General features: G+C 38.5%; 1 protein-coding gene across 10 annotated transcripts in view; it reads right to left on the minus strand.

The window, feature by feature from the left end:
• The window catches only part of RAPGEF6 (Rap guanine nucleotide exchange factor 6), a 243,169-nt gene that overhangs the window by 192,152 nt on the left and 37,137 nt on the right, over positions 1 to 13,880 (minus strand). For all 10 annotated transcript variants that reach the window (XM_021085403.1, XM_005661629.3, XM_021085410.1 and 7 more), the window contains one exon: positions 5,719 to 5,802. In XM_021085403.1, the coding sequence (XP_020941062.1) occupies positions 5,719 to 5,802 (84 nt within the window). The remainder of the gene's footprint in view (positions 1 to 5,718; positions 5,803 to 13,880) is intronic.

A 13,880-nucleotide genomic window follows, 5' to 3' on the forward strand; every position in this document is an offset into this window, starting at 1 on the left:
TCATGTGAAGTTTAGTTCATGTCAATTATACCTAAAGTTGTTAAAAAGACTTAAAGAAACCAAAAATGCAAATCAAATGAGATAAAATGTGTGCAATATGTAGGCTTGCATCACAAATGTATTCAAAATTTCTACAAAATAATAATAAAGACACACGCACACACACATATATACTCACTTAAAGATATTTCATAGAAGAATATACGGAAAGCAAAGGCCAATAATGAGCACAAGGAAAAAATGCTCAATGTCATTACTCAGCAGGAAAATGACAATTAAAACCAGTTAACAGTAACTAGAAGAGCTAAACCGAGACTGAGGACACCACATGTTGGTGAATACATAAAAATAAGAACCAAAATTTTGTTTTCCTTTTTCAGCCACACCTGCAGCATATGGAAGATCCTAGGCCAGGGGTCAAATCCAAGCTGTAGCTGCGACCTATGGTATAGCTGCAGCGATGCTCAATGATTAACCCACTGTATAGAGTTGGGAATTGTACCTGTGCCAGCAGAGACACAACGCTGGATTCTTAACCTGCTGCAGCACAGCAGAAAATCCTAGGAACTGAACTTTAATGCCTTGCTGGTGGGAATCTAAAATGGTACAACGACCATGAAATATAGTTCAGCAGTTCCTCATAGCTTCTCTATTACACTTCAAGACACACTATAACACTACAATTACAACACTGTAGTATTCGAGTAGGACAGTAAAAATCTAATGGAAAAGATTAGGATTTCAGAAACAGGTGCACATATGTGAATATTTGATTTATGAAAAAGCTGGCAGTGAATGAGAGTCAGAGAAGAGCATACAAGAATCCATATGGAAAATCATGCAACACTATACTACACTCAAAAATTAATTCTAAGTAGACTATAGGTCTAAAAGAGAGGAAAACAAGAAAAGTTCTACCAACTAACCAGGTAAATACCTTAAGACCTCAGCTACAGAAATTTTTTTTTTTTTTTTTTTTTTGTCTTTCTGCTATTTCTTTGGGCCGCTCCCGCAGCATATGGAGGTTCCCAGGCTAGGGGTTAATCGGAACTGTAGCCACCGGCCTACGCCAGAGCCACAGCAACGCGGGATCCGAGCCGCGCCTGCAACCTATACCACAGCTCACGGCAACGCCGGATCGTTAACCCACTGAGCAAGGGCAGGGACCGAACCTGCAACCTCATGGTTCCTAGTCAGATTCGTTAACCACTGCGCCACGACAGGAACTCCCAGAAATATTTTTTAAGCAAAGAAAACAAAAAGGAAAAGACTGAATGGTTCTCCATTAGTTAAGAACTGTGCTCATCCAAAGATATTACTAAGAGAATAAATAGTACAAGACACACAATGAGGGAAACAACATTAGTGACGAAAATAACCAAGGAAGAATTCTTATACAGAATATACAAAGTTCCACATCTCAATAACAAAAACACAGTGCATTAGAAAAATGAGGAACTTAAAGAAACACTTTACAAAAGGTTATTTAAATGAAAATATATTCAACTCATTAGCAAGCAGTATAATATGCAAATCAAAACTAAAATAAAATATATACTTAATAGAATGAAATTAAGAAGTAAAAAAATAAAAATAAAAATAGGAGTACCCATTGCGGCATGGCACTAACGAATCCAAATAGGAACCATGAGGTTGTCGGTTCAATCCCTGGCCTTGATCAGTGGGTTAAGGATCCAGCATTAACCCACAGTTAAGGATCTGTGAGCTGTGGTGTAGGTCACAGACACGGCTCAGATCTGGCATGGCTGTGGCTATGGTGTAGGCCAACAGCTACAGCTCCAATTGGACCCCTGGCCTGGGAACCTCCATGTGCCTCAGGTGCAGCCCTAAAATGACAAAAGACAAAAACAATAAAATAAAAATAAAAACCATCATGGCACAGTGGTCAACGAATCCGACTAGGAACCATGAGGTTACGGGTTCGATCCCTGGCCTTGCTCAGTAGGTTAAGGATCCGGCGTTGCCGTGAGCTGTGGTGTACGTTGCAGATGTGGCTCGGATCCCACGTTGCTGTGGCTCTGGCACAGGCTGTTGGCTACAGCTCCGATTTGACCCCTAGCCTGGGAACCTCCATATGCCGCGAGAGCAGCCCTAGAAAACGCAAAAAGACAAAAAAATAAAAACCAAAAGAATGTAATATTAAGTGTTGGTAAGAACGTGGAACAACAGGAATTCTCAGGCAGTGTTGGTGGAGGTGTAAATTGCTAATTCCACTTTGGAATAAACTTGCAATGAACAATTAAAGTTGAACACAAGCACATCCTATCAGCCAATAATTTTCTGCTAGGTATACCAAGAGAAATTTAACATGTGCATCTAATGTATAAGGATGTTCACTGAAGCTTTGTGAAAGTATTTCAACAATGAAATACTCATGCATGAGAATGAACTAATTCCATGCAACAACATAGATGAACCTCATAAACATAGTATTAGGCCAAAGAAAGCATATACAAAAGAATGGAAGATAACATTCATATTAAGTTCAAAAGTAAACAAAACTTGGAGTTCCCATTGTGACTCAGAGGTTAACGAATCCAACTAGGAACCGTGAGGTTGCAGGTTCGATCCCTGGCCTTGCTCAGTGGATTAATGATCTGGTGTTCCGATTTAGATCAGAAACAGGAAAAGCGCTATGTTTTGGGGAGTTCCCGCTGTGGTACAGGCCAGGAGCTACAGCTCCCATTCAACCCCTTGCAGGGAACTTGTATATGCCACAAGTGTGGTCCTAAAAAGCTTTTGTCTATACATCTATTAAAAAACACTAGAAAGATATGCAAGACATTAATAAAATTGGTTAGCTTTCTATACAGATGGGTTCAATGGTGTGGATAATAATGAGTGGAAAGAGGAGTTCCCACTGTGACTCAGCAGACATGAACCTGCTTGTATCCATGAGGATGCAGGTTAGATTCCCTGGCCTTAGGTTAATCCCAGATCCTGGGTTAAGGATCTGGCACTACCGTGAGCTGAGCTGCTGTGTACGTTGCAGATGTGGCTCAGAACCCAAGTCTCTGTGGCTGTGGTGTAGGCTGGCAGCTGAAGCCCTGATTTGACTCCTAGCCTGGGAACTTCCATATGCCACAGGTGTGGCCCTAAAAAGCATTAAAAGAAAAAAAAAGAAAAAAAAAGAAAAAAAAAAAAGGAGAAATAATACTTCTTAAAGTACAACTTGTTATAAACTATTTGGAGTTGTGAAGAGTATAAATATATTACTTTGTAAAAAAAAAAATCTAAAAATTAAGTCTTTAGCAAAAGAACAATGCTATTTTCAGTGCTAGTGAAAGGTGACAACCTTTCCCAACTAGGAGTGTGCCTGACACATGCAGAAACTCCAAAAATGTTTTCTAAATGAATTAATGTCCTGGTGCTTGAGATATTCTGACTAAAATGCCTGTTCCCTCCTTCTTTGCCTACCTAATATTGCTTCTCTGCAGAATCCATTTCCACAATTGCCTCACCAATAAAGTTTTTTTTCCATGTCACACAAGGGCCTTTTTTATTTTTTATTTTTTTTTATTTTTATTTTTTTTTGTCTTTTGTCTTTTTTTTGTTGTTGTTGTTTTGTTGTTGTTGTTGCTATTTCTTGGGCCGCTCCCGAGGCATATGGAGGTCCCAGGCTAGGGGTTGAATCGAGCTGTAGCCACCGGCCTACGCCAGAGCCACAGCAACTTGGGATCCGAGCCGCGTCTGCAACCTACACCACAGCTCACGGCAACGCCGGATCGTTTAACCCACTGAGCAAGGGCAGGGATCGAACCCGCAACCTCATGGTTCCTAGTCAGATTCGTTAACCACTGCGCCACGACGGGAACTCCACAAGGGCCTTTTTTAAAGACAGCATTCATCCCAATCTAAGGTAAGTCAGTCAGTGTCAGTGTCTTACAAGGAGATAACAGTCTTTATTTACTGCTAAACCAATGTTTTAATAAAAACGCAAACTAAACTTTATTTAAAAATCACACGTACAACAAAAAAGACAAAAGACAAAAAAAAAAAAAAAAAGAAATAAAAGGAGTTCCCGTCGTGGCGCAGTGGTTAACGAATCTGACTAGGAACCATGAGGTTGCGGGTTTGGTCCCTGCCCTTGCTCAGTGGGTTAACGATCCGGCGTTGCCGTGAGCTGTGGTGTAGGTTGCAGGCGCGGCTCGGATCCCGCGTTGCTGTGGCTCTGGTGTAGGCCGGTGGCTACAGCTCCGATTCAACCCCTAGCCTGGGAACCTCCATATGCCGCGGGAGCGGCCCAAGAAATAGCAACAACAACAACAACAACAACAAAAGACAAAAAGACAAAAAAAAAAAACTAATGATAAATTATTTTGGCTGATTAATGGTTACATAAATCCTTACAACAAATTCTTGACCATTCACAATAGGAGAAAAGAGGAAATATCCAAAAGAGCAATACCAATAACTGAAAATACAACTGTAGTCAGTACCAACTCAGCTTATTCTGTCTCAGGAGCTAACTGATTATAAATCATTAAAGTGACTTTCAGAAACACAGGGGGTTAAAAAAAAAGAAAAACAAGAAAGAAACAACAATCTAAAGGCTTCAATAACAAAGAATTATTATGCATTTTATTTGTAAAAACAGTCAACAGTATTTTTAGACTGCTAGTCAAGAAGCACAGAATCCATTTAACCTGATGATGTAGAGTGTTAAGACTAAAGACATGGCTTTAAAAATGGCATCAAAACTGAGATGTCTCATACTATCTATCAAGTAGACTGTATCTTGATTCTTAAATTTAATAATTTTACAACTATATTAATTTAGCTGCAATTAGAAGTCTTAAGTCTAAAAATCTCTTCTCAACATTACTGGGAAAAACTCAACAAAAATAGCATTTTTTATGTCACCAAATTATATATAATTTGAAGCCCCAAAATCTTAGGAATTGCTAAGAGATCAAATTCTCTAAGAACACCAAACCTGATCATCTTTCCAACCATTCTTCTTTCACTTAATAATTCTGGTGGTGATAATTAACAATTATAATACCCAGGCACTGTCCTAAGATCTGTTATGTATATTAACTCATTTATTTCTCCAAACTGGTATATGAAATAGGTTCTATTATTGTCCTTATTTTACAAATGAAAAAACTGAGACACAAGGGAATTAAGTAATTTGCCCTAAAAGTAGTAAAGACATGAACTCAAACAGTCTGCCTCTAAAGTGTCACCTATTACAGAATTCTATCAAGAAGGCTGAACAGTGTCTTATACTCTTAAGACACTGTAGTAGGTACAATTATCCTCATTTTGCACTCAAGAAGATTAAAAATTGTCCAAAGTCATAAAACTAGTAAGGGACAAAATCAAAATACTAGCCTGGTTTGCATTATTCTACAAACTAATTTCTTAACTATTAAAATACACTGCCTCCCTATAACTAATACCAATGAATCAAAAAATAATGAGATATATGAGTTCAAATCTACATAAACTAAAGATCAAATAACCGTACAATAATGCCATGAGGTAAACTAAAGATTATACCCCCAGAAATGCAAAATATCACTTGATTCCTGTCAAGTATTTCCAACAGTACCAAAAAGCAAAGACATTTATAAGATATATCACCTACTAAGAGAAAATACAAACCCACATAAAACAATTCAATATGAGAAATAAACAGTTGTAATGTTAACTTTTCCTATCACATACACTTAGCAACAAAGGTAAACGTACCTGCAAGGAGGCAAGACCATGGAGTCTTTCATAAGCACAGATCCAGAAAGCAGGATATACCAACATCTGGCAATAGTTTCTGAACTGTTGAAATGAATAGATGAGTAAATAAATACACACATTCACAAGTATATGGACTCAATACAAAATATGAAAAATATTCTAATACTATCATCTATCATTAAATTAACGATCCCTGGAAACTTTGTTGCCTAAGGTTTCACAGACCACTTTCACATCTTACACAATCACTAAAGTAAGATATAGGCTTCAGAAATACATCTTATTAATTTACAATCTTATTTATAATCTTACTAAATTATCATTAAATTTACAATCCTCATTTTCTGTGTACTGGAACACCACGTTTGATAAAGATTAATTTAAGTATTGTACAACATATGCATATCAAAAATTCAATTTCTAATAATACTTATATACTGTTTAGAATTCACAAGTTTATCGATGATCTATGTTCACGTTCAACTATAATTTGAATCTTGATGATTATTTTTCTTAAATTTTATTCTGACAGAAATAAAATGTCTAAACCATCTTTCATTTTACGTCTTTGAAAGATAAGACAATCAGATGACTTAAGTTCATCATTTTCAGTTCAGTTAAATCGCCAATGGAAAACCAGAATCTTGCCAAATGTTAGTTTATAATTTAATCTTTTATGTCACCCCTTGCCCCTCTCAAATATTTTTATTTACTGTTATCAAAAACTTCAATTAATTCCAATATGTAGACAATTCTAAATTAAGAAAACAAATGTTTCTTCTATACTGGAGAACTATAAATCTTTCTGGCTATCTACTTGACATGTCAGCTTGTGTAAATCTCAACATGTTCAAAATCTACCTATCATTACTTTCAAACTTGACTTTTCCTACTATCCTTTGTTCACAATGAACAGTAGCATCCTCTGTCCAGAAATCCAAGTCTCCAAATCATTCCACAGCACCCAGGATAAAACTTCTGAAGGAAAAATTATCAACTTTCAGGTACATACTTTAAAGTTCTTTTTATCCACCCCTTCAATCTTCACTGAAGGAAGATATAGATGGCAGCAAATTTCCTACTTAAGGGTCTTTGTTTGGAAATTCCAACTTTCTAACTCTTTTAAAATACAAGTTTTGTAAAATCAAGAAGGAATAAAACCAGTAAAAGAAAATTTTGCACAAATTAAGACAGAACAAAGTTATGGTTGGATGCTACCACAAGCCTCCAATTTTTATCTCACTTGGCTGAAGTAAAGTTGTCAGTAAATCTACTATACAAGCAGGAAAAATCCGAAGTTCACTCCTACCAACAAGAGAGCCATACCAGCTCATGAATCAGAAACTGTTCAGACCTTGTAGAGAATTCCACACTCAGACCAGTTTGGCAATGCATCTAACTAGTAAACACAAGGAAAGTCAAAGTTTTTAACTTGGGTCCATGCTCTTTTCTCTTTGCAAAAAAAATTAACCTAAGAATAATCTAGTCTAGAGAGAAGTGGTAAACTAATCTTGTCAGATCTTACTCCTTCAAAGGCTTCACAAGCTTCTAAAATAACGATCAAAACCTCTTAAGGTGACTTCTACCAGGCTCTCCAGAATTTATTATACTTGATTCACAATGTTCTGTGAATTTCCGTTGTACAGCAAAGTTACCCAGTTTTATATATATACACATTCTTTTTCTCATATTATCTTTCATCATATTCCATCACAAGTGATTAGACATAGCTGTTATTTGTTGGCTTGTTAATGACAGCAATTCTGACTGGTGTGAGGTGGCACCTCATTGTAGTTTTGACTTGCATTTCTCTAATAATTAATGATGTTGAGTATTTTCTGATGTGTCTGTTGGCCATCCCTATGTCTACCTTGGAGAAATATCTATCCACGTCCTCTGCACATTTTTCAATTGGGTTGTTTGTATATTTTGGAGATTAAGCCCAGTTAGTTCTATGTTTGCAACTATTTTCTACTATTTCATAGGTTATCTTTGGGGATTTTTTTTTTTACGGTTTCCTCCACTGTGCAAGAGCTTGGAAGTTTGATTAAGTCACATTGGTTTATTTTTGTTTTCATTTCTATTGCCTTGGGACACTGACTTATGAAAACATTTGTAGACTTGATGTCAGAATGTTTTGCCTATGTTCTCTTCTAGGAGTTTTATGGTTCTTATATTTAAGTCTTTAAGCCATTTTGAGTTTATTTTTGTACATGGTGTGAGGATGTGTTCTAGATTCACTGAATTACATGCAGCTGTCCAGTTTTCCCAACATTTGCTGAAGAACATTTGTATAACTCTTAATACTGATTTTATAAAATATAAATTTTACTTTAAAGTTGACTTACAATATTGTGTTGATTTCAGATGTACAGCAAAGTGATTGTTATATACATATATCCATTCTTTTTCAAAAAAAATTTTTTTTAAAGGGCTGCACTTGCGGCAATATGGAGATTCCCAGGCTAGGGATTGAATCAGAGCTGTAGCTGCCAGCCTACACCACAGCCAAAGCAGCGCCAGATCTGAGCTGCATCTGTGACCCACACCACAGCTCACAGCAATGCCAGATCTTTAACCCACTGCAAGGCCAGGGATCAAATGCTGCACCACGATGGGAACTTCCTAGCCAAGTTTTTCTCTAAGAGTTATTTATAGCATCCAGGCTTACACTGAGGTCTTTAATGGATTTTAACTATGTGTACGGTGTTAGAAAATGTTCTAATTTCATTCTTATGCATGTTGCTGTACAGTTTTCCCAGCACCACTTATTGAAGAGATCGTCTTTTCTCCATTGTATATTCTTGAATCCTCTGCTATAGACTAATTGACCATAGGGATCTGGGTTTCTTTCTGGGCTTTGCTACCCTGTTCCACTGATCTGTATTTCCATTTTTTGTGTATCATACTGTGGTGATTACTATAGCTTTGTAGTACAGCCTGAAGTCAGAGAGCCCAGTTACTCTACTCTAGCTCCATCTTTCTCTCTCAAGATTGCTTCCACAACTCAAAGTAATTTGTGTTTCCAAATTTAAACAATTTTTTGTACTAGTTCTGCGAAAAATGCCATTGGTAATTTGATAGGTACTGCACTGAATCTGCAGATTGCCCTGGTTAGTAGTCATTTCGACAGTACTGATTCCTCCAATCCAAGAACACAGTATATCTGTTTGTGTAATCTTCAATTTTTTTCATCGGCGTCTTAGTTTTCAGATTAAGGGTCTTTTGCCTCCTTAGGTAGCTTTATCCCTAAGTATTTAATTCTTTTCAATGGAATGGTAAAAAATGGGATTGTTCTCTTAATTCCTTTTTCTGATCTTCATTGTTAGTATACAGAAATGCAGCAGATTTTGTATCCTGCAACCTTACCAAACTCATTCATGAAATCTAACAGTTTCCTGATAGAATCTTCTTCATTTTCTCTTATTTTAAATTTTATTTTTATGAAAGTATAGGTGATTTAGCATTGTGTCAATTTCTGCTGCACAGCATACTGAGCCAGTCATAACATATACACATTCTTTTTCTATTATATTCCATCATGTTCTATCACAAGAGATAGGATATAGTGTCCTGTGCTATACAGTAGGACCTTACTGCTTATCTACTGCAAATGTAAGTTTGCATTTACTAACCCCAAACTCACAGTCCATCCCAATCCCTTCTCCTCGATAACCATAGCCTGTTCTCCATGTCTGTGAGTCTGTTTCTGTTCTGTAGATAGGTTCATTTGTGCCACATTTTAGATTTCACAAGTAAGTGATATCATATGTTATGTGTCCTTCTCTTTTTGACCTACTTCGCTTAGTATGAGAATCTCTAGTTGCACCCATGTGGCTGCAAATGTCAACATTTTGTTCTTTCTAAGGACCACATCGGTCTTAATCTATTCACCTGTCAATGGAAATTGAAGTTGTTTCCATGAACATAGTGGTGCATGTATCTTTTTGAATTACAGTTTTGTCCAGATATATGCCCAGGAGTGGGACTGCGGGATAATATGGTAGTTGTATATTTAGTTTTTTAAGGAACCTCCATTTTGCTTTCCATAGTGGATGTAACAATTTACATTCCCACCAACAGTGAAAGAGGGTTCTCTTTTTTTCCACACTGTCACCAGCATTTGTTTTTGGTAGACTTGTTAATGATTGCCATTCTGACCAGTGTGAGGTGGTATCTGTAGTTCTGATTTGCATTTCTCCAATAATTAGTGATGTTGGGCATTTTTTTCATGTGCCTATTAGTAATAATCTGATGTCAGGTAGCCTGAGTCCTCTGGTTCCCTTTTTCTTTTTCAATACTGCTTTGGCTATTCGGGGTCTTTTGAGTTTCCATATAAATTTTAAAATATTTTGTTCTAGTTCTGTGAAAAATGGTATTGGTAATTTGATAGGATTGCACTGAATCTGTAAACTGCCATGGGTGGTACAGTCATTTTGACAATATTGATTCTTCCAATCCAAGAACATGGGATATCTTTCCACCTGTTTGTGTCATCTTAGATTTCTTTCATCAGTTTCTTATAGTTTTCAGAGTAAAGGTCTTTGTCTCTTCAGGTATTGCTACTCCAGCTTTACTCTGATATCCATCTGCATATAATACCTTCCTCTATCCCCTTACTTTCAATCTGTATGTGTCCTTAGGTCTGAAATGGGTATTTTATAAACAACATACATAAGAGTCTTGGTTTTGTATCCATTCAGCCAAACTGTGTCTTTTGGTTGGAGCATTTAATCCACTGACATTTGATGTAATTGTGGATAAATATGTACTTACTGCCATTTTCTTAATTGCTTTAGGTCTTTTTTTCCCCCTTCCACTATTGTTTTATTCTCTTGTGATTTGCTATCTTTAGTGCTATATTTAGTTTGCTTCTTTTTCTATGTGTCTGTCCACTGTAATGTTTTGTTCTGTGGTTCCCATTAAATTTTGATATAACCATGTACATATGTACAGAATTGTTTTGGTTCCTGGTTTCTTAATTTGTTTTTTTTGTTTTTTTTGTTTTTTTTTTTTTTGCTTTTTAGGGCCACACCCACAGCATACGGAAGTTCCCAAGAAAGGGGTCCAATCGGAGCTACAGCTGCTGGTCTAAGCCACAGCCACATCAGATCTGAGACACTTCTGTGACCTACACCACAGCTCACAACACCACCAGATCCTTAACCCACTAAGTGAGGCCAGGGATTGAACCCGCAACCTCACGGTTCCTAGTTGGATTCATTTCCACTGTGCCATGATGGGAACTCCCAAAAGCATTTTCAATGTTCTGCATTTGTCCACTCCACTTGCATGCTTACCAAGTTTTGATATATATATCAATGGGTGATTTCCTATTTTTATATTATCTCTGCCTTTACCAGTGAGCTTTCTCATTTGTAATTTTTTTTTTTTTCACTTTTGGCTGGCCTGTGGCATATGGCATTCCCAGGCCAGGGATCCAATCCAAGCCATAGCTGCGACCAAAGCCAACAGCTGTGGCAACGCTAGATCCTTAAACCACTGTGCAGGGCCAGGAATCAAACCTATGTCCTACTGATCCCAAGATGCTGCCAATCCTACTGTGCCACAATAGGAACTCCCTCATTTGTACTTTTCTTGTTTATAATTGTGGTCTTTTCTTTTGTGTCTAGATAAGTCACTTTGTATTTGTAGAGCTGGTTTGGAGATGCTGAATTTTCTTAGCTTTTGTTTGAAATGCTCTTGATCGCTCTCTGTCAAATATAAATGAGTTTTGTTGGATAGAGTATTCTTGGTTCTAGGTTTCTCCCCATCATCACCTTAAATATATCTCGCCACTCCCTTCTAGCTTGCAGTTTCTGCTGAAAAATCAGGTGTTATCCTTATGAGGGTTCCCTTGTACATTATTTGTTGCTTTTCCCTTGTGGTTTTTAGTATTTTCTTCTTTGCACTGAATTTTTGTCAGTTTGATTAGTATGTGTCTGTGTTTCTCCTTGGGTATGGGATTCTCTGTGCTTTCTCAACCTGAGTGTTTCTTTTCCCATATTAGGGAAGTATTCAGTTATAATCTCTCCATATATTTTCTCTCTTCTCCTCCTGGAACCCATATGATGTGAATGTACAGTTAAGATTGTCACAGAGGTTGCTTAGACTCTCCTCAGTTCTTTTCATTCTTTTTTCTTTATTCTTTTGTTTGCCAGGGATTTCCACCACTGTGTTTTCCACTTCACTTATTCATTCTTCTGTTATTCTGCTACTGATTCCTTCCAGTGCATTTTTCATTGCAAACATTGTGCTATTCATCTTAGTTTGCTTGTTCTGAAATCTTCTAGCTCTTCAACAATTTTTGTAATTTCTTAATCTCTGTCTGCATTCTTTTTCAGATATCCTGGATCACCTTTCTGAATTTATCACTCTGAATTCTTTTTCAGGTAAATTGTCTATCTCCTCTTCATTTAGTTATTTTTGCGTGTTTTTTTCTTGTTCCTTTGTCAGAAAGCTATTTTTTTTTTGTCATTTCATATTGTCTAACTTTCTATGTTTAAGATCCTCTTGACAGCACATACGTAGGTGCAGCAGTTGCTGCCCAGTTCTAGAGTTCTCAGGGATAGTAATGGTTCATGTGTATCCAGAGCCATGTCGATAGGAGCAGCAGTATCATGCTACCTCTCCTGGAGCCAGGTAGGATAGGGTCCATGAGGGAGGTGGCAGCGATTCACAGTTCACAGGACTGCTCTTGGGTGGGGGGCAGCAAGGGCTCCTGTAACCCCTCTCACTACCAGGAAGCTCTCAGGACTGTATCCTGTAGCTGGCAATGTCAGAAGCTGCTCCTACAGTCCCTCCCTTTGCTGTGGGTGCTCTCAGGACTGCTCTCTGTAGCCATGGAAGGAGGCACCATTGGCACTATTCCCAAGCTCAATCTGCCCACCCACTGGGCTACTTGGGGCTCTCATGGCCAGCCAGGTTATATGCGCTGATTGTTCTGTACCTGCTGCTGGTCATGGGAATTGAGCCACTTCTTCAGTCCCCTGCTGGGCTGCTGGTTTGAATGCTCTCTGCAGTAGTGAAGCTTGCGATGTTCCCACAGTCACTCAGCCTGCCCACTGAGCTGCTCCCCGCTCCTGTGGCTGGCCGAGGAATGTGTACTGCTTGCGCTGTTCCTGTGGTCACTCCACCAGCTCCACCTTCTCTGTATCTCTAAGGGCAGGGGCTTCTCCCAGGTGGCTCCTGGAGCTGAAACTGGCAGTGTCCTGCAGCTGGACAGCATGCAAAGGGAACAAGGCTGCAGTGGTAAGATCCTGCCCCTGCCCTCTAGCACCCCCAAACAATAGCACCTGGTCTCCAAGCCTCTCCAGGTTTCCTCACTTTACACCCTCAAATGTGACTGCCCTGGACTCTAGTTCTTCTATGCTGTTTCCGCATGGCCAACCCGAGTTTTTCCCCCATGTGGCCAGCCCCAGATCTCTGAGTCTGCTCTCCAAAGCCAGAGTTTCAGTTCTGGCTCTGATCATACCAGCATACAGTTGGGAAGTGCAGGGGAGTTGTACTGACAGTTCATGGAAGACTGTTTCCGTTTTAACTGCTTCAATCAGATTGCTGCGTTCTCTATAGTTTCTTGTCTGTCCTGGCTGATCACCTCACTGGGTGCAAGGTGAGGGGGTACTTACAAGGTTTCAAGGGCTTTTCCTCCTTCCAGCTTGTTCCAAGTGCAGGTCCCACCCTGCTTCCTTTCTCATTTTTTCCCTTTTCTTCTTTCTTTTGTCCTACCCAGTTTTGTGAAGATTTTCTTGCTCTGTAAGGATCCTGAGGTCTTTGGCCAGCATTCAACAGATTTTCTGTATAAATCATTCCCTGTGTACAGGAAGTCTCAATATATTTGTGGGAGTAGCTGAGCCTAACAGCCTACTACTCCTCCATCTTCTCTGGATCTCTCTTTTTCTTCTCTGATTGCCATGGCTAGAATTCCCAAAACTAGATTGAATAAATGTCGTGAGAGTGGAATCCTTATCTTGCTCCTGATCTTAGAGGAAATGCCTTCGTGTTTTCCCCATTGGCTGTTGGCTGTGGGTTCGTCGTAAGTGGTCTTTATACTGTTGAGGTAGGCTTCCTGTATTCCCACTATCTGGAGAGTTGGGGTTTTTTGTTTTTGTTTGGTTGTTTGTTTTTTTAAATCAAAAATGAGTAATGAGTACACCTCT

Source organism: Sus scrofa, chromosome 2, assembly GCF_000003025.6.
Source record: "Sus scrofa isolate TJ Tabasco breed Duroc chromosome 2, Sscrofa11.1, whole genome shotgun sequence".
NCBI classification, from domain to species: domain Eukaryota; kingdom Metazoa; phylum Chordata; class Mammalia; order Artiodactyla; family Suidae; genus Sus; species Sus scrofa.